Source organism: Psilocybe cubensis, chromosome 4 (assembly GCF_017499595.1).
Source record: "Psilocybe cubensis strain MGC-MH-2018 chromosome 4, whole genome shotgun sequence".
Classification (NCBI taxonomy): domain Eukaryota; kingdom Fungi; phylum Basidiomycota; class Agaricomycetes; order Agaricales; family Agrocybaceae; genus Psilocybe; species Psilocybe cubensis.
This window is the reverse complement of record NC_063002.1, coordinates 2226510-2244603: the sequence shown is the minus strand read 5'-3', so window position 1 is coordinate 2244603 and position 18094 is coordinate 2226510. Positions and strand designations below refer to the sequence as shown.

The 18094-nt window shown below is 47.7% G+C and overlaps 10 protein-coding genes across 10 annotated transcripts; 4 read left to right on the top strand and 6 right to left on the bottom strand.

Moving 5' to 3' along the window:
* Positions 1 to 644: 644 nt before the first annotated feature.
* On the bottom strand, positions 645 to 2227 carry JR316_0004916 (WD repeat domain phosphoinositide-interacting protein 3; the record flags this gene model as incomplete). Its single annotated transcript, XM_047890680.1, has 4 exons — positions 645 to 1173; positions 1223 to 1655; positions 1734 to 2018; positions 2077 to 2227. 4 exons carry the CDS (start codon positions 2225 to 2227, stop codon positions 645 to 647), a joined length of 1398 nt encoding a protein of 465 aa, XP_047750441.1.
* Positions 2228 to 2530: 303 nt separating this feature from the next.
* JR316_0004915 (uncharacterized protein) lies at positions 2531 to 4116 on the bottom strand (the record flags this gene model as incomplete). Its single annotated transcript, XM_047890679.1, has 4 exons — positions 2531 to 3592; positions 3646 to 3677; positions 3737 to 3871; positions 4020 to 4116. The coding sequence occupies 4 exons, from the start codon at positions 4114 to 4116 to the stop codon at positions 2531 to 2533; spliced, it is 1326 nt and encodes a 441-aa protein (XP_047750440.1).
* Positions 4117 to 4324: 208 nt separating this feature from the next.
* Positions 4325 to 5176, top strand: JR316_0004914 (Neuronal calcium sensor 1; the record flags this gene model as incomplete). The annotated part of the gene is made up of 6 exons (XM_047890678.1): positions 4325 to 4388; positions 4441 to 4465; positions 4523 to 4740; positions 4801 to 4934; positions 4991 to 5092; positions 5147 to 5176. 6 exons carry the CDS (start codon positions 4325 to 4327, stop codon positions 5174 to 5176), a joined length of 573 nt encoding a protein of 190 aa, XP_047750439.1.
* Positions 5177 to 5478: 302 nt separating this feature from the next.
* JR316_0004913 (ER membrane protein complex subunit 3) lies at positions 5479 to 6574 on the bottom strand (the record flags this gene model as incomplete). Its single annotated transcript, XM_047890677.1, has 6 exons — positions 5479 to 5675; positions 5737 to 5898; positions 5958 to 6247; positions 6310 to 6395; positions 6447 to 6510; positions 6561 to 6574. 6 exons carry the CDS (start codon positions 6572 to 6574, stop codon positions 5479 to 5481), a joined length of 813 nt encoding a protein of 270 aa, XP_047750438.1.
* Positions 6575 to 6769: 195 nt separating this feature from the next.
* On the top strand, positions 6770 to 7719 carry JR316_0004912 (Vesicle transport v-SNARE protein vti1; the record flags this gene model as incomplete). Its single annotated transcript, XM_047890676.1, is given in 4 exon segments — positions 6770 to 6875; positions 6938 to 7017; positions 7029 to 7433; positions 7642 to 7719. The coding sequence occupies 4 exon segments, from the start codon at positions 6770 to 6772 to the stop codon at positions 7717 to 7719; spliced, it is 669 nt and encodes a 222-aa protein (XP_047750437.1).
* Positions 7720 to 8051: 332 nt separating this feature from the next.
* Positions 8052 to 9801, bottom strand: JR316_0004911 (Low affinity K(+) transporter 1; the record flags this gene model as incomplete). The annotated part of the gene is made up of 6 exons (XM_047890675.1): positions 8052 to 8744; positions 8795 to 9174; positions 9226 to 9322; positions 9385 to 9586; positions 9640 to 9695; positions 9748 to 9801. 6 exons carry the CDS (start codon positions 9799 to 9801, stop codon positions 8052 to 8054), a joined length of 1482 nt encoding a protein of 493 aa, XP_047750436.1.
* A 192-nt stretch (positions 9802 to 9993) lies between these two features.
* JR316_0004910 (Ribosome-interacting GTPase 1) lies at positions 9994 to 11899 on the top strand (the record flags this gene model as incomplete). The annotated part of the gene is made up of 10 exons (XM_047890674.1): positions 9994 to 10017; positions 10132 to 10138; positions 10188 to 10320; positions 10367 to 10415; positions 10473 to 10596; positions 10650 to 10697; positions 10830 to 11133; positions 11441 to 11662; positions 11712 to 11791; positions 11877 to 11899. The coding sequence occupies 10 exons, from the start codon at positions 9994 to 9996 to the stop codon at positions 11897 to 11899; spliced, it is 1014 nt and encodes a 337-aa protein (XP_047750435.1).
* A 1180-nt stretch (positions 11900 to 13079) lies between these two features.
* JR316_0004909 (Dolichyl pyrophosphate Glc1Man9GlcNAc2 alpha-1,3-glucosyltransferase) lies at positions 13080 to 14403 on the bottom strand (the record flags this gene model as incomplete). Its single annotated transcript, XM_047890673.1, has 8 exons — positions 13080 to 13084; positions 13136 to 13388; positions 13442 to 13513; positions 13578 to 13731; positions 13786 to 13963; positions 14017 to 14032; positions 14082 to 14160; positions 14219 to 14403. 8 exons carry the CDS (start codon positions 14401 to 14403, stop codon positions 13080 to 13082), a joined length of 942 nt encoding a protein of 313 aa, XP_047750434.1.
* A 274-nt stretch (positions 14404 to 14677) lies between these two features.
* Positions 14678 to 15079, top strand: JR316_0004908 (Vacuolar ATPase assembly integral membrane protein vma21; the record flags this gene model as incomplete). Its single annotated transcript, XM_047890672.1, has 3 exons — positions 14678 to 14727; positions 14782 to 14873; positions 14934 to 15079. 3 exons carry the CDS (start codon positions 14678 to 14680, stop codon positions 15077 to 15079), a joined length of 288 nt encoding a protein of 95 aa, XP_047750433.1.
* Positions 15080 to 15385: 306 nt separating this feature from the next.
* On the bottom strand, positions 15386 to 16934 carry JR316_0004907 (uncharacterized protein; the record flags this gene model as incomplete). Its single annotated transcript, XM_047890671.1, has 2 exons — positions 15386 to 15460; positions 15519 to 16934. The coding sequence occupies 2 exons, from the start codon at positions 16932 to 16934 to the stop codon at positions 15386 to 15388; spliced, it is 1491 nt and encodes a 496-aa protein (XP_047750432.1).
* Between the last annotated feature and the right edge of the window lie 1160 nt (positions 16935 to 18094).

The window sequence follows — 18094 nt, the reverse complement described above, 5'->3', positions numbered from 1 at the left end:
ATAAATCTGCCGCAGTCTTGACGGACGCGTTAGCTCGCAGAATTTCCTTAGGAACGGTCAGTAAAGCATTGAATCAAGTGGAGGACAAACAGGCCAACCTCGAGACAGTGATTGAGCTCCAAAATCATTTCAGTGCATTTGGACTGCCTCAGAATCAAGTTTAAGTCTAAGTTCGAAAGCAAATGATTCATGGACATACAGTGTTCTTTACTATGCGTTCCAAGAGAACAGCTTGTCTTTCTGCGTGGGGGTTTTCCATTTGAAAGACAAAGGCCAAGTTGCTCAGAGGGTTCAGGCAAGGTTCAGTTCAGGAAACAGGAATCACGTTGCCCAGCATTGGACGCGTTATGTCACGCGACTGCCCCTATCTGGCCCCTATTATCAACACATCTCCTTTGAAAAAAGCGATAAAATCCAGGTGTATGAATTGCTACATGTGTACAAGATAAAGTCTAATACAGATTCTGATATGGGTAGAAAGAGATGAGAGTAATGCAAGTTGGGTATATATATGCGTGGGGTAGAATAGTACTCGACCAGAGAAACTTGAGAACCGTTGTACAATGTGCATGGAGATGTTGATGGGAATAAAAGCGAAAGCACGTCCTGGATGAAATTACAAAAAAAGAGAAATATTGTTTCACCTAACCCCAGCCGTCCCACCTTCCAAATCGACGATATTCTTGCAAGATACAGTTCCGGCTCTCTTTCTTATCACTGTCACCTCGCGCCCTTTCCTTTCCTTTGTCAGGTCGGGCAGTAGCAGAAGATCCGCTGATAGATTTGGATTGAGAGGCGTGTTTAGGTTTGAAGGACGACGACGAAGAAGAAGAGGGGGGATGTCGTCCGGGGGGAGGATTTGACGTGCCCGTAAGTTTGGGTAGTGAGAGACGATACCAGCCTCCAGTGAATGTTAGCACGATGAGCTGATATTCCAACGGGGAAGATGACGTGGTTGATGGGTTTGCTGCTTCTTCAGAAGACACCTGGATCCACCCAACCACACACCGTTCTTCTTCGGGAAGATCAACACCAGAAGATCGAGATGTTGAAGAGATGGAGATATGAGATGACTGGACTGGGATCCTGTATTGGGCATAAGACCATTCTGATTCGAAGTACTTCGGAAGTGGAAGAAAAGGAGTGAGGGGAGAGAATGTAGATTGCCGATTTCTGGAGAAAAGGTTACAATCGGAATCATAGATACAACGCGTTGACTTACGTTGCTCCCGAGACCACGAGATTGAATACATGCACAGTACCCTTATCGCTCCAAACACACAGTTCTTGTTCATCCGGTCGAAAAGCAACACCATAGATCTCTGCTTTATCTGTACCCCGCCTGAATTCTTTGACCAATTTGCCGGTTGTAGCATCCCATATCCGCACCAAAGTTCCGCGAACAGAGGTGGTAGCAAGCAAGCGACCTGACGTGGGTATAGATAAAGTGGTCAATGCACTAGTATGCGCCGCAATAATAGATACTGGATGTTTTGATGATGGATGTGGTGCTTTAATAGGTGGTGAGGATGAGGGCGGCGCTCCAAGTACAGGTAGAGAACAGGGTGGCAAACGAATCAACTGAACATGTCCGATCTGGCGACCAGCAATTGCGAGTAACGTGGAATACGGCGAGGTGGCCATGGCAAGTAAGCCTAAACGGAGTCAAAAAAGCACAGGAGACGACGTTAAGAGTTCAAAATCAATAAATTAATGCGAAATGTCAATCTCACCTCGTGGGTTGTCGCACGTATCCCACTCGCCATATCGCGTTACTGTTTCGCCTACCTGGAAAACAACCACTCTCCGTCGTAGAGAAACAGCAAGCCACCCGCGCCGACAAGCTAAACCTCTGACCCTCTCTCTGAATTCCAATTCTGCGACCTCTTTCCCAAGTGCGTCATTCCAGAGAATTACTTTATTGGGAGGATATAGGGGACTCCGACCGCCACCCAACAGAAAGAGGATATTTGAGGCGTGCAATGGCAGTACTGCAGCAAGTGTTCCGCCCGTAAGTTCTGTTGACGATACGATGAGTCTCCAAAACTGGACCCCCCACATTGAATGGAACGTTACCCCGCTTCCGGATCAGCTGCAGAGGATTTGTACGATAGACAGCAAAGCCAGCTGGGGTCGAAGCGGCAAAAATCTCGCACTCTGCGTCAAACTTGGCATCGAGAATTTGTACGGGATTAGTGGACGAGATGGAATGGCGACCCAAGTTCATGGAGGGAGAAAGAAACAAGGTCGGTCAGCTACTACAGCACTTTAAGTGTACTGCCATATCTGGTCTACTCGCCAGCATGTGATCCGTGACGTTCATTGACTCTTTCTACCCATACGCGATCGTTTTGCGGTGTATATTCAAGAGTCCTCAATTAAATGCATAGTACATAATATCTTGAGTTCCGTAGATGGTATTCCTACATTTACAACACATTGAAGACCGAAAAAAAGACTGTCCGCATCCCACTCTTCCATCATCATATACAGCACCGCGTTACAAAAAATCCACCAGATGTATAACGAGCTAAATAGTCAACTTCTTGGGTGAATTTGTAGGGTTCCATGATTTGGGTGGCCGCAGGTCGATGTGCGCTAGCTGCTGTCTTGCCATCTTGAATTCGTTCTCCTCTTGAAGATTCTGCGCCATCACGATCGCCTTGGCCTCCGCTTGCCTTTGCAATTCTGCCTCAGATTCATCGGATAGATAATCAGTAAATCCACCATCCGATGTGATAGTACTATCTGATAAAGAGCCGACACCGTCACTGCTGCCACTGCTACTTGATGCGCCACAATCGTCGGTAGTCTTGGATGGGCGCGGTGCAAGGAATGTGACTGGTTCCGGAATTCTAGGTGTTTGTTGTCGGCTCGGAGATGTGGAGATAGAAGGCCTGGGTTTGCTAGAATTATCTTGGACTGTGGGGGCTCTGGGAGCACGGCTATCCCCAGCGACAATCTTCGAGACAGAGACAGAGGTCGTCGCTGGAGTCAAGGTTGGCCTGCGAACACTTGATACACGACGTGGAGAGACGGGATTCTCTATTTCAATAGATTTCCTTCCAGGAGAAGAATGCGCAGATTGCACGCCCTCTAAGCGCCTCTCAGATGTTCCCGATGTACCAGATTTACGGCGAATTGTGTCCATCGAGGAAGACGATGGTACAGAGGATGAGATTGCTGTACTGCTGGGTGTCCGCGGAACGTTCGCGACTGGTGACGTCGCGTGGGGACTTCTGCCACGGCTGTGCGAAGGTGTGTTCATAGCCTTAGTCGATAGGACGCTGGGCTTGGAAGGGGTGGTCCCACCAGTACTCTTGCGAATTGTAGACGGAGTCGACGCTTTCGAGGGCGGGCTACGGCCTCCTGGAGATAGCGGTTGAGCCATTTTCGATGGAAGAGGGAGTGACTTTAATATCGCCTCTAGATGTCGGGGTATTGGAACGTCGTGCACGATAGCGACTGCCGGCCAATTCTCGATCTCTATGAGGTCGTATTCACTGGAGCTTGGTGGCCGGCAACACCCTGGCCATCCGCGATTCTTATAACCGGCTTCATGTGGAGGAGGAGGGGGATCCGTATGTGCCCACTGAGTTGGCGATCAGAGACGGGTTAAGATACAATACCACAAAGTGTATCTACCTTGCAGAAACCGCATCCGTTGAAGCGCTCGACTAGTGAGATGGGTCAGCAAAGGACTAGCGCGCAGCCTATTAGCCGGACAAGAAAATACCTTCAGCATTTGTTAGATAAAGGACGTCCATGCGCGGATGGGCAGCCCGATTTCGACATGTTTCCCGAATATGGGGGCAACTATGAACACGAAGAGTTAATATAGACAACGACGAAGGCGAGGACAATGACGGACCTAGTATGTCGATATACCTTGCACATTGGGCATGGGTTTACTGTTTGGTCTATGGAGCCAGAAGAGTAACACATGGTGAGAAAGAAAGAGATATGTGTTGGTATACGGAGAAACCGCAAACCGAAAGAGGTTGGTTATGTATTTGTACTCTTGACTGGTACATGCGTTGTCCTGACGGTTGCTGCGACATGATGACTGTGGAAGAGAAAGAAAATATATTCCAGCCGCAATAGCTCTACCACCATCCCGGGGCCACGAGTCTCTACCGTCAAAGATCCCTTTCTTCGTCCTCGAGGCCGCCAAACTTGGTAACAATACACCTACTAGATGTAGATAAGATAGCGTACAGCCTCCAATGGTACCCACACTGCCCCACGTTTGTGCCAAGGTTCACCTCATACAGCTTTCACTTTCCAACAATTTTTTGTCCCATTTCTTTCCTTAGCCACCACGATGGGCAAATCTCAGAGCAAACTGTCCCAGGAGCAGCTCGCAGACCTCCAGAAGAACACCTACTGTGAGTCATGTCCATCTCGGCTAGCTTGTGACACTGACTTCTCCATTTCAAGTCGATAAAAAGGAACTCCAGCAATGGTCGATCTCTCCTACCCTTCTCGCCCGTGCATCATTGATCTAATACTCTTTCTCTAGGTACAAAGGCTTCAAGAAAGACTGTCCTTCAGGCCATCTTGATAAAGCAGAGTTCAGTCGGATATACAAGCAGTTCTTCCCCTTCGGCGATCCGGCAGAGTTCGCTGACTATGTCTTCAACGTCTTCGATGCCGACAAGAGCGGTCAGATCGACTTCAAAGAGTTTATTTGTGCTCTTAGCGTGACGAGCAGAGGCCGTCTAGAAGAGAAACTTAAATGTGCGTCTTCGCGCCCAGATTACCCATCCTCCAGCGGCGCTTAATCAAATCGGCGCTTAGGGGCATTCCAACTCTACGACATCGATAAGGATGGCACTATTACATACGATGAGATGCTCCAGATTGTCCAATCCATCTACAAGATGACCGGGGAGATGGTGAAGCTACCAACAGACGAAGATACGCCAGAAAAGGTAACCAGCTGATCAGCCATGCACCTCCCTGAAAGCGCTGATTCTCCCGCCCACAGCGAGTCGACAAGATCTTCAGAAACATGGATAAAGATAAGGATGCAAAACTTACCTATGACGAGTTTGTGGAAGGCAGCAAACAGGACCCAACTATCGTCCAGGTAGGTGGATTCCCGCAGACACCAATTTCTGAACACTCACTTTTCATTTCCTAGGCGCTGTCACTATACGATGGTTTGGTGTAGGGTCTTCGAACTACCTCGAGCTTCTGTGAGTCAACTAGTATCACTTTGAGTAGCGCGCTCAAGTCAATGCACAAGATGCTCTCCCCTCCTTTTTAGTTCCGGTGATCTGTTCTTCTGGTTTTGACGCTGGTGATCCCCTGTGGAGACTTGCCGACGCATCGCGGACCAAGCACTGCAGTAGCTCCTACCTTGATTAATCCTTGTAAACAACCAGCCAAATAAATAATAGCCTGGCCAGTGTACTCTTTTCTTTCTCAGCCCTCCCTAGCTATATCCCAGCTAAATAAATTATATTTTGGTAATCAGTAAGCTGGCGCGAGCTTGCCATACTTCCGGAGAACTCTATTTTCTACATCGTTTCCGACCCAGTTATGAAGACCTTCAGAAAATTCAAGATTGTCCTTCTCTGCTTTGAACAGTTTGGCAAAGTCCTGGGGGCCAGCAGCAGGCGCACCTGCCGCAAAGGGAGATGCAGTCATATCGCGCGAAGAATCCGCCGCTAGACGATATGGGGTTCAGTAAAGTTGAGCGGTAATTAACAGAACCCAACAAAAACGTACAATTAGCATCGCCGAGGATGAGTCGGTATAGTCCGTTCAAACCGAAGAAGTTGAGGAAGTACCAGGAGAGTGATGAGACCCAACGAACGTCCATATCAGGGGTTTCGATGCCGCGCTGGAGCATAGATTTGAAGCCCAGTGTTAAGGGGAAAGGGAGTTTAACTGTTAGATTAAACGCATTCGTTAGGCTATGGTAAATACAATTGGGGTGTCTGACTCACTTAATACGAAGCCTTGGAAGAAGAAATTGATCCACCCCATGATGACCATCTGGGGGACCATCATCACCATCTGTGTCTTCATGCCTGCCATCATACCATCCATGGCGGCTGGGTCTGTTATGGGATTAGGTGGTGCAGATGCGTTATCACCCTTGGGTGGTCCGTCTTTGAGATATGCGCCAGAGGCAAAGGCATCAGAAAGGTGTTGCGATATCGAAGTGTAGTATGAAGGGGGTATAGGTGAGTTGGAAGCAGTAGCGCGGAGAATTTGGGAGCGCGTCAATGCCCGTCTGAGAAACACTGTGTAAACGGACAATTCTGTTACACATATAGAGTAGGTTTGAGTGCTCACTGTTCGCGCATAGCAGCTTTTGAGACAACTTTAGGCGGTGACTGCAGCAGCACCACAACATAATGTCGAAGGATGCCCACCAAAATCTAAGAAACTCGTTAATGCTGATGCGTCAACAGGTCAAGGGCGACACGTACCATCACCAACGTAATAGGAAACAAGACCCAGTCTCGAATCTGGGGGTCGAGATAAAGCGAAACACTATATCCATATAATGAGATATTGTTATTTGAGGCTGCTAGAAGACATACGCATTGTTCGACATGGCTGCTGAATCGAAGTGACTTGCAATTCCTGGAGCGAGTTGTCCACTTCCTAATGCGGTGGCTACATATGATGTGGCTGTGACATGCTGTCCAGCTGCGCGGCCCTTGACATACAATTGCCATACACTCGACACCCATAACACCCTACTTCATTTCCCTGGTGGAAAGGAGCTCACGAACCTCGATACGACAATATGGATACCTCACCTACAGCCTTGTTCGACTCTTATGAACAAGATTTCCTTCAGTTTATTGAAACAATACACCAGAAGCTCGATGTAAAGGACGGAACGGATAAAGGTGTCTAATTAATCAGTTTTTACACATCGAACGTATGCTTACGCATCATACAACGTTCTCAGAGCAGAGGAAAGCGAGTCTGCGCAGGGTAGAGATGGAACTAGACGAGGCCGATGAAATGGTGCCCACCTTTGAATCTCTTGTTCGTCCTAGAACATTGTCCCTGACATGCCTGGTCACTTCCACAAGGTCTCTCAAATGGAAATAGAAATCCAAGGGATACCCCAGTCAGTCCGTGCCCAATACCAATCGCGGCTGCGCTCAGCCAAGGCAGAGCTTTCCAAACATAAGAAGCTCCTCGTCGACTCCCGTGCCCAACTCGCTCGTATGGATCTGTTGTCCTCGGCTAATAATCCAGGGGGCTATTCGTCTTCAGACGACCCGTATGGCCCATCGAGTGACAGAACAAGGCTGCTTGCTGGGACAGCTCTACTCGAGGAAGGATCTAAACGTCTGCAACAGTCTCAGCAAATTGCTCTGGAGACGGAGAACCAGGGTGCTGATATCCTTATGAACCTGCGGACACAGCGAGAGCAAATTGAGAACTCGAGAAATACTGTAAGTTTAATGTTGCACTCCTTTCGCTTACCGAGCCTAATTCTCGCCATGTTTAGTTGCAAAGGGCAGACTTGGCGATTGATCGTGCGTCTGGTACATTGAAGAAGATGGTTCGAAGGCACGTCAACTCTCCTATCATTAGCTCTATATTGAGCCCACCCACGCAGATTTTTCTGACTTGTTATGTATGTGTAGAATGTACCAACAGCGGGCAGTCACTTACAGTATTATTGGAGTGCTCATGCTCCTTATCGTCGTTATTATCTGGGAAAAACTGTCGGGTTAATTTAGGAGCTTGTGTTTGTTATTGGGATTGGATGTTTAATGTCGCGGCCGTGTAGTACTTATAGCTATTAGATTAACTGGAATGAACAATATTAAGCACAAGCTCGAGGCTTTTGCATAGTTGATAGAAGTATTTCGCTTCAACGAATGTGTCGATTAAAGGATACTGTTAATGTTGTACACCAAACATGCCAGCTTGGAAAAAAAGAGCAAAAAAGCGAACAGCAAATGTACGGTGCCGGGAAAAAAGGGAATAAAATGTTGTGAAACAAAGCAAAAAGGTTGAAAAAGTGTTCTAGTCAAAGATGAAATCCTATGCTACCTATAATACATCTAACGTGGTTGAATTCTTCCATGCGCAACTTCTTCATCGTAATTTCTTCCTCTTGACCCTGGTGCTACAGGGCCCATTGAGCTTGTAGAATTAGCGTAACCGCCATACGGGTTATCATACCCTTGCCCGTTCGGCACCTGGCCGATGGGTGGTGGTCTCTGCTGCTGATGAGGCGGTACTGATCCAGCGCGGCCTTGATACACGTCATGTGGATCATAGCTCCCAGGATATGAAGGCCCATAAGGGCTCCCTTGTCGGGTGATGGGGTCCTGGGCAAACGGAGCTGCCGAAGCGGCAAGATTCACGGTGCTCTCGTTGTCATCTTCGTACCCATAATGAGGATAAGTAGGCTCGTCATAGCCCAGCGTGGCGGAGGAAGGATTGTAGTAGTTGCCTGGGGCTTGCGGTGAATGTGGGTTGTAGGCGGGCATAGGAGGGTAGTCTTTGTCACTCTGATAGGGATAGTAGTCTTTGGTGTGGGTGCTAGGTGCAACCCGAGTGTTGATGGAAGACGAATCATCGTCATCATCGACTGAAAGGTTCGGGAGCGTTGGTTGGGGGAGGGGCTGTGCAATGAGTTCGCCTTTCTTATTTCTGAGATGTGAATAGTCTCCCAGAGCTTCTTTCTGTGCGAGCTTGTCTGCCTCAAGTCGGCGTTCTTTCTGCTTACGCTTAATGATCACTCCGATACGCTGAATAAATTGTGAGTAGGGAAAAAATGCAGGGAGGGGAGGTGACATACTTTATCGACTTTGTGGCAACAGTATTCCTTCAAGTTACCGCGAATGTGCAGTAGCAGGGGAATATAGCATATTCCCGCGACGACTAGCAGCAAAAGAGAACCAATGCACACGACGACGGTAAAGAACGAGGTGACAGTTAGGGCAGAAGTGGATGTACTGTTTACAAAGTACTGAGATACATCCCACCAGTTTTTCTTCGGATCTCTTCTGACAAGATAGACGGCATACAAAGTGAGAGCGTTGATAGTTTGACGAGGCGTATCAGCCAGAATCAGGCGCTTCCAGCTCTTGAAGGTGAAGAAGACGAAAAAGGCAAAGTCGTCGCTAGTCTTGGTTGAGTTGCTAATGTGGTCGAAGAAGCAGAAATGATCGTAAGAGCCTAGTGTACAGATCAGTCAAGCAAAGTCCGCAGAGCTCCGTTTAAACGCACGTAGTGAATAGTAGTTGTTGGCCATGATATTTGTGAAAGCGTAGGATATATCTCGACTTGCGATGATTTTCTTGGCTTTCCGAGACTCGTATGCCAACTAGGAGATAGAGAGAATGAGGGTGACAGAGGGACGAAAGAGCGGAAAAGAAGAGGACGGACCAGAAGGAATGACACGATGATACAGCCGACAAACAGCCATTTACCTGTGTTGAATGGAATGAAGAAACATCCCTCGACGTCTGGACACTTGAGGAAAATTTCGTTGGACCAGTTCTTTGTGGTCAACATGGTAATGGCGGAGAAGATATCGGATATATAGACGAGGAAGGACTTGAGGACGATGATGTAGAGCCACAGATACCTGGAAGAAGACATGAACGGGGGGCGGGGTTAAAAGAGCGAGAGCAGACCGACTTGACACGCATCATGAAGCCATTGTCGGTGAACTCTGCGGTGTTGATGAAATCGAACTGTGTGGTGGGGTAAAGGCGAGAAAAAGCAAAAGAGGAGGAAGAAAGATACCTTGTGGTCTGGAACGACTTCTCGCTTCCACTTTGGACCACCGCAGTTGCACATGGTGTTGGTAGAGGGGAGTAGGACGCTGTTGGGCGGAGACCAGCCAGTGGCATGCGCAGGAGTAACGAGTGTGGTGAGCGAGTGTGGACGCGGACGGCGTTGGAACAGACCAGACTAGACTGAGGAGGAGGAAGACAACAACACAGAAACTTGGGCAACCATCACCCGGCAAACGCCGAACTCACTTGCACAATGACCACTATCCAGAAAATCAAGGTGCCCATTGTTTTTATTATCCCTGCACACAGCTGATCCTTCTCTAGGAAATCGAAGATGAAATGGCATGTTCTCTTTCTTTTCTTTTTTCTTCTACTTCTTATTCTTTTCTAGGCCAAGAGTATGTCGCCTCTACCCCACCCGTGCTCTCTGCTCACTCCATCTCCTAGCCCAAAAAAATAAGGCCACGAGCTACCACATCGGTCAGCTCAAGGCAAAGCTCGCAAAGCTCAGGCGCGAGCTTATTGCCCCACCTTCCTCGGGTGGAGGCGGTGGTGGTGGTGTTGGCTTCGATGTAGCAAGGTGCGCACTTCCCTGTTTTATCTTCTCTCGCTAACACACCCATCAGAACCGGAATAGCGTCGGTCGGCTTTGTGGGCTTTCCCTCAGTAGGAAAGGTCTGTTTTCCCCGCTTCTCTGCTTCTCCATTCCGGCTACATCTTCCCCATGCACAGTCCACGCTTATGTCAAAGCTCACCGGCACCCATTCCGAAGCTTCAGAAATCGACTTTACAACCCTCACAACCGTGCCCGGTACCGTCAAAGTCCACGGCGCGCCTATCCAGATTCTCGATCTTCGTACGTCACTTTCTCTCGTCCAGAAAGATCCACCCACTCAGCTCGTTTGGTAGCCGGTATTATCGAGGGTGCCGCAGACGGTAAAGGTAGAGGTCGGCAAGGTGCGCCCATATTCCAATTACCGTAATCCCGTAGTTCTTGACCTCCCACACTATATTATCATAGTCATCGCCGGTACGGAAGCCCACCTATCTCGTCAGCTCACTCGCAAACCAGCTAAACTTCCGACTCAGTGGCGCGAACGTGTAATCTCATTTTCATCGTGCTCGATGTGCTAAAACCTCTTGGCGATAAAAAGATCATCGAAGCTGAACTGGAAGGATTTGGCATCCGGTTGAACAAAAAGCCTCCAGCGATCACAGTTCGCAAGAAAGAGAAGGGTGGTATCGCCATCACCAACACCGTGCCTCTCACCAATATGGATCAGGATGAGATCAAGGCCATCCTCAGCGAGTACAGGCTTAACAATGTCGATGTTGCTATCAGGGAGCCAAACGCAACAGCAGACGATTTGGTGGATGTAATTGAAGGAAACAGGTGCGTCTGGCGCTTCATTGCCGAGAGGTGCTGCCCATTGTGCTCAACCATATTTAGAGTCTACATTCCAGCTATCTATGTATGTTTTTCATTTCGCATAAATCAAGTTTGTGATACTCATCTTTTCATTTCATTATCTGGCCAGGTACTGAACAAGGTCGACCTGATTGAACCGTTTTCCATCCACTCCCTCTGATTAGTTATGTTGACAGATTGATGCAATCTCAATCGAAGAGCTCGATCTTCTGTCAGTTTACATCCCATGTGTTCCGTTATCACCATGTTCTGATTTATCTTGTGCTCGCAGCTACAAAATTCCCATGTCTGTTCCTATCTCGTCCAAAGAATGGCTCAACGTCGACGAGCTCATCTCAATGATGTGGGAAACCCTGAACCTCGTTCGTGTTTATACCAAACCACGCGGTTTGGCTCCAGATTACAACTCCCCTGTTGTTCTCCGTCGGGGAAAATGCACCGTAGAAGATTTCTGTAATTCCATCCACAAGGAGATCGCAAAACAAATGAAATAGTAAGCTCCTTGTTTCTAGCACTCAAAGCAGATGATGACCTATTTGTAGTGCTATCGTTTGGGGCGCTAGCGCAAAACATTCGCGCGGACAGAAAGTTGGTTTGGATCACGTTCTAGAAGATGAAGATGGTGAATTCGCCTTTCCTGACTATTTTTATCACTCCGTTATTTTCAATGAACAGATCACTGATTGCACTTGTTCTTCTTCTGACAGTTGTCCATATCTCTAAGAAGTAAACTTTCCGTGACTTCTGTCTTCTACCCTGTATCCTCGGATCTCTGGTCCTGTCCATATGCTAGCATTGTTTCCAAAATGTAGCTATAATCCATTACAATCAATGTACCACCAGCATCTATTTGATTTCACTCAGCCGCCCTTGGAACTTCGTTTCTTCCTGCAAGTAAATGAAGCCCAGCTTCAAGAAACTCCATACCAGCCCAACGGCGCAATAAACACTTGTCACCATGAGCGGAAGAAATTCCATCGGAGCCGCTGGCGGCGCTGAACCCTGATTCAAACCGGTTTGCGGTTCAGGGCACGAAAATCCGTCGGTCGACACACACGTTTCCACAGACGTGGCCGCACTATTAACAACCGACTGTGTTCCTGAAAGGGGGAAAACGGAGACAAACAGCAGCAAGAGAGGAAAGCCAGCGAGATACGCTTTCTCCGCTGCGTCCATAACCACCAGCGCGAAGGAATTAGGGTATCTACAATGCGCAGAGAGAAAAAAAATGAATGTGAGCGGTGCGCGGAGTTAGGCGCAAGGTGGTTTTTAGCTCACTCGTATACACGGCGGCTCAGAGGGATGTAAACGGCCGCGAGCCAAACCGTGGAATAAACCACTTTGACGATGGACTCTGTGAGAAAAACCGACTCAGTTCATGAATAAACAAGAGATGATTTGATCCGTAAATTGAAAGACTCCGAACCTGCTGGTGTGAAGATCAAGGGAAACAGCGAGAAGACGCCTGCTACACTCGCAAGTACAAAGGTCCTGAAATAAGCTTGCCTTTCGGCTGCAAGAAGGCTATGTGTATTGTCTTATCAACCTTTGCATGGAACGGCATGCAAAGTCCTTACCTGAGAGGGATGAGAACCAGCAAAACGGCTTTCTCGTGGACATGCCATCCGAATAGAAATGATGACCACCCTGACAATGTCAAAGCAGTCAAGAAAGATTTGTACGACGGGCTCCTCCATAATTTCACCAGCCAGATCTACGCAAGGTTTATGAAATTTGTAATCTCAGGAACAAAGCAAAACGTACTGCTTGAAAAGCGACGGTAATTACGAAAGTATGAATCGGCTTGATATTTGGCAGAATGGCAAAGACAGTATCCCCAACAAGGCCTCGGGATGTAGATACCACTCCGGACTCGTTAATGGCAAATTTAGCACCCGTGAGTTGGGCATCTAAACTAAAGTGTTATTGTTGTTACTTGTGGAGCAAGGAAAGCCGACACACGTACATTTCAAAAGCACTCGATCTGCGGCAGTTACCAACGCCCAGAAATTGGGTGCCCAATAGGCATGGTTCAAACCTCGAGTGAACGGGAACAGCCTAGAAAGTAGCTGGGGTATTTGTCCCATGAGGGCGAAGGGACCCAGCGATACCACGAATACAGCAATCACTGCATTGGCCAACGAAAGGAAGTTCTTGACATGGACCTGGCCAGTTGGAGATAAACAGAACGAGCGAAGGAGGTATATAAAGTATGCTGGCTGGAAATTCAGTCAGCCACAGTTGCCTGGCTTCCGTGATTGGACTGGCGTACTGCAAGGTACATGTAAATGTGCTTGAAATTCAGTAGCACGGCAAAGAGAATTCCGCTAGCAAGTTTATTGCTCTAGTGATCAAGAGGAATTGTTGATTAAAAACAAATTAATCTCATAAGCATTAGAAGAGCTCACATTGCGCGCCAGGAGAATCGACCAAAGTAAAATTCCGTACATGAAGCCATTGTATTGAAAATGTATGTGGTCAACTATCAAGAATCCAGGGTGAAGAAAAATGGAAGCGGATATAATACGCTGTATTGGTGGTTCGACGGAACCTCTGATGAACCTGTCGCAATCCTTCAGAATTAGCTGCAAAAATTTGAGGAATATGATCTCTCACTTGAGTAATACCGCACCCAGAACCAATTCTGTAATGATGACAGTACTTCTTTGATAGGCTATGACGGACCATCCATCGTAGTTGAGATTATTGAGGTCGACAATCTTTGGATCAATAAAGGACGCCGGTATAGACATAAGCTTCTCAAAGTAGGCGAAGAAAGGTGGGTAGTCCAATGCTGTTAGTTCGCGTTAGCAAGGGCAGTTTCATGTCATGAGATATGATAGTCACTCCATTCGGACGTCGTCTTTGTTTCTTGTCAGCATGGATTAAACAGTTCAGGCATATAAACGCACGTCGTAGTACCATTTTGAAATAGGAAGGGTATGAGTGATAGCAAGCCAGTTTCTATGCACTTCGAAATCTGTCGATCGGCTACACCACATATATGAGCCTCCAGTTCCAAGACGCGACGCGTCTAAATTGTACGCACTAGGATGGGAACAGAAGGACCTTTAGCACAGTTGATAGACACAAGATATCCCACTCAGATGGCAGAATATTCCAACGAAACCAAGAATCATAAAAGGCAGTCACTGTAGCACTCGGAGCTGGCGCCAGGTTGCTTGTCGACGTGGTCTCCTTCAAAGTTTGGGGCCCATCATGCTCTTTGGTCATTGTATGGTTCTCGCGGCCTCGTAATGCCTTAAGATTGCCTGCCTTGAAAGCTAACGAAATGTCAAAGAGCGGAGCGATAGTTTACTAGTTTATCAAGGCCGACTCCAGTATTAGCGTATTGAATACGTGCCAATAACTCACGTGCACACGCGACTGATGCCTGAACAGGAGGGAACCTTGCAAGGTTCAAACACGAACTCTTACCACATAGTCGGCGACCCAACAATTGGTACCGTACCTCGCTCTTTGATTTATAAAAGACAGCAACCTCGGTATGAGCGAACAAGTTGCTGTAAGCAAGATCAACGCGGATGCCGCGGCAGGGTATGCTCCCCATTCCAGGGCGTGTAGTGTCCAGTTCGCTCATAAGCGTACTAGTGGCGTTCTGTTCAAACTCATCATCTTCAGCGTGTCACTAGGGGTGATTCCCATAAGCTCCTACTTTCTCTCTTTGAAGTACTTATGGAATGGTAAGCAAAGGCGGTTCAATTTCACATTTTGCTCCTGCCATGCTCACGGTTCCCGAATAGAAAATGCTACCTTTGCTGCGATTACCGCGGTAGTTTCTGCCAACGTTGTCCTCGTGGCATACATAATCTCTGCCATACGTGAAGACAGACAAACAGCGGCGCCTAAAGAGCAAAAAGAAACGCCCGAAACTAAGAAAAACAAGTGACCAGTTTTCCTCGGTCAAAATCTTTTGAGCACCTCAAGTCTTCAACGACTGGGTTGTCATGTACGATTTATTTGTTCATACAATTTTCTCGAATTTAAAGGTACATATAACACACTTTTAGGTACATTTACATTTACATAACGATAAACAACAATTTCTACACTATTTAGTGTTCACGCCGCGCCGTAGTGTAGAATAAGTAACGCCATCACCCATGCGAGGTAGGCTAAGGAAGTACCATATCGAATATACAGACTCATAGATAAATACCGCCAGCAGGTATGGAAGTAGTCCGGAAACAGAATTCTAAAAAGCGTACCCCCATTGAACTTGTGTTTCCACATTGGGGTTCACGGTGCTTATGGATTGATCTTTGGTATCCTGTTGACGAAATAAAGATAAGCAAAAGAAAACAAAAATCGTATCCTGCAATGCGCACCATATAAGTTTGGATATTTTTTGGACGTTCTGCGGGTCGTGGTTTCGGTGGCCGTCTAATCGGCACACTCGCCTGATCGGATATAGGCTCACTCGAAGTAAGCCTATGTTTAGCGGGAAATGGTAGCGCTCCCCGAAGGTTAGCGTTGGACTGCACAGTTCTCAATGGATGGATAGTCTGTTCTGGAGACCTTCGAGCCACGTCTTGAGCAACGGGTGGTTTTGGTAATGGACTGTTCGGCGGACTAAAAGGGGGCGGGGAGAAGTTGGTAGAAGGACGGCCAGTATAAAATTTCTTCGAAGGGGAAGCAACGCTTGACTGAGAGGGGGAATTAAGGGTTGAGAACCGAGGAGTCGTCGGCGTCCCCACTGGTGTTGAATCACGAGAACTGTGCGCCGAAGCTGAAGGTGGAGTGACGTTGCGCAAGACTAATGGTGCGGGGACTCTTTTACGAACGATTAAAGGCGGGGGAAGTGGAAAGAGTGAGAGGGGGAAATGTTCTGCTTCACTGCTCCCCGCTGAGTATGAAGAATCCTCCGAACGACTAGAAGAAACGGCACGGTCTCTGTAAGGCAAATGAGGCGTTGAGCCGGTACTGTGATACAGGCTACGCGGTTTTGAGTCATGGGAAAGATCGAGAATTGCGTCTACCGTCTTCGGTGACCTTTGAGACACGGTGGTGGACCTCACAGGCGTCATATTATTCTGAGCCTCGGCAAAGGTATGTCTGGGACACTGCGCATCATGCCGCGAACGAGGCGTTGGGTCGCATTTGCAGTTCTTTCCTCCCGCAAGACTATCTCCGAATTTGCTCCCTGGTCCGTAGTTCAAATCAATTGGCGGTAGTAATTGGAATGACGGTAATGACGGTGTACGCGGTGATGGAGGAGAAACGTTACGGGTGTGTGTAGGGGAATGCTGTTCCGTGATGCCATCCTTTTGCCTTTCAGGGATGACTGGGCAATGAGTAGTTTTGGTGGGTAGTGTTACATACTGTTGTTGTGTGGAATGTGTAGTGGAAAATTTGCGGGGAGGAAGGCTGGACATATTGCACGGTTTGTTACTCTGTTCGGAGAGCATCGTGCGACTACAGTAAGATTTGTCAAGCCCTGATTGAACGCTCTCCTTGTGCCTCAGAGTAAGGTCGCTTTGGGTGAATTGATCGTAGATGGGGGACGGAGGCTGATAGTTATTGGATATTTGCCACGAGCCTCCGACCTGCAGCGCAGACGTGTCTTCTACAGGAAGTTGCCTCAGCGTCACGGTAAGAGAGCGACTGGACGTAGTTGTTGACTTGGAGAATTGCTGCTTCCGGGAATCTCGAGGGCTGCTGGGTGGGGTGTTATCCGACCCATCAAGTGGTGTTTTCTGCTCCCTTTTTTTCCAAGTGTTGCGAAGGAAGGAGATGGACTTCATTTATCGATAGAGAGATACACACAGAATCCAACGAGAATAGATGAAGAGGTGGTAGTTTGGGCCCGTTAGTCGAAAGTAAGGAACGGGGTATAGGTATGCAAGCGGAGAGAGAGAAATTAGGCTGCCGGCAACAGACAAGATTCGATGAGCCAAATTAAATAATGCGGGATTGAAGTAACTGGTCTGTTTACTCTCATGCCGGTATGCATGCTCGAAGAAGTAGCGGTTCGTCGAAGGTTCATCAGGCGATCTGCCCCTGGAACCAGTTTACTAAGACTCGTGCTTCGAGGTGTATGTCAAAATAACATAGTATCAGATACTTCGCTGTCCTGATTAGATCAGAAGTGTCTTGGTTCTGGACTGGTGTATGTCCATGTCCTCAAAAGCGAAACTAATCCTCTGAATAAAAGACTAGCCTTCTGGAACCAACAACCAGATGTTCAGCAAAATGGCTTTCTGCCGACCAGACGCTGGTTAGCGGTCGGTATTCAAGTTGCCAGAAATGAATCGAGCCGGGCTGGAAGAGCGAGCTGGGAACGAGCCAGACTCTCGTATGCATTGAAGTAGAAAGGTGAGAAAGAGATCATTTCATAGGATTGTTGGCACATACATGCCATTGCTGGCAGATTGGACCAAATATAGACCGATGGATGGATTGTCCGCATCAGACTACCATTTTTGGTAATCCGGTCAATGAGTCGGTCCCATCTTTGGCCGTCTGGAGAATCATCCTTTTATTTTCTTAACCACGCACGTCTATCTCCTATGACCCCCGTTTTTCTGTAAAGCCATTCTCAATATCCAACATTCAAAACACGCTTCATGTGCCAAACGTATGCGACAATCCACCTCGTGTCATCACCTTTGACAGTGCAGGTCTGGTCGTAAAGATAGTTATTTGTGTTCTTATCACTCCACGAAAGTCAAGGAGATCATATTTCCTGGCGAAATCTATTACAACCATGGTGTCTTTTGATGGACGCTCTCAACCAAGGCATAACATACGGCCTTTCGCTTGGAATTATTTCTCAATCCTGCACTGCCATGTGAGGCGCACTTTGACCGCACATTCCACCTGTTCTGCCTCCTAATCCCGCTCCGAAATAACCTGCTGTCTTCTGCTATCTAAAGTTTCGAAAAGTGTATGCTAAATTTTGTGA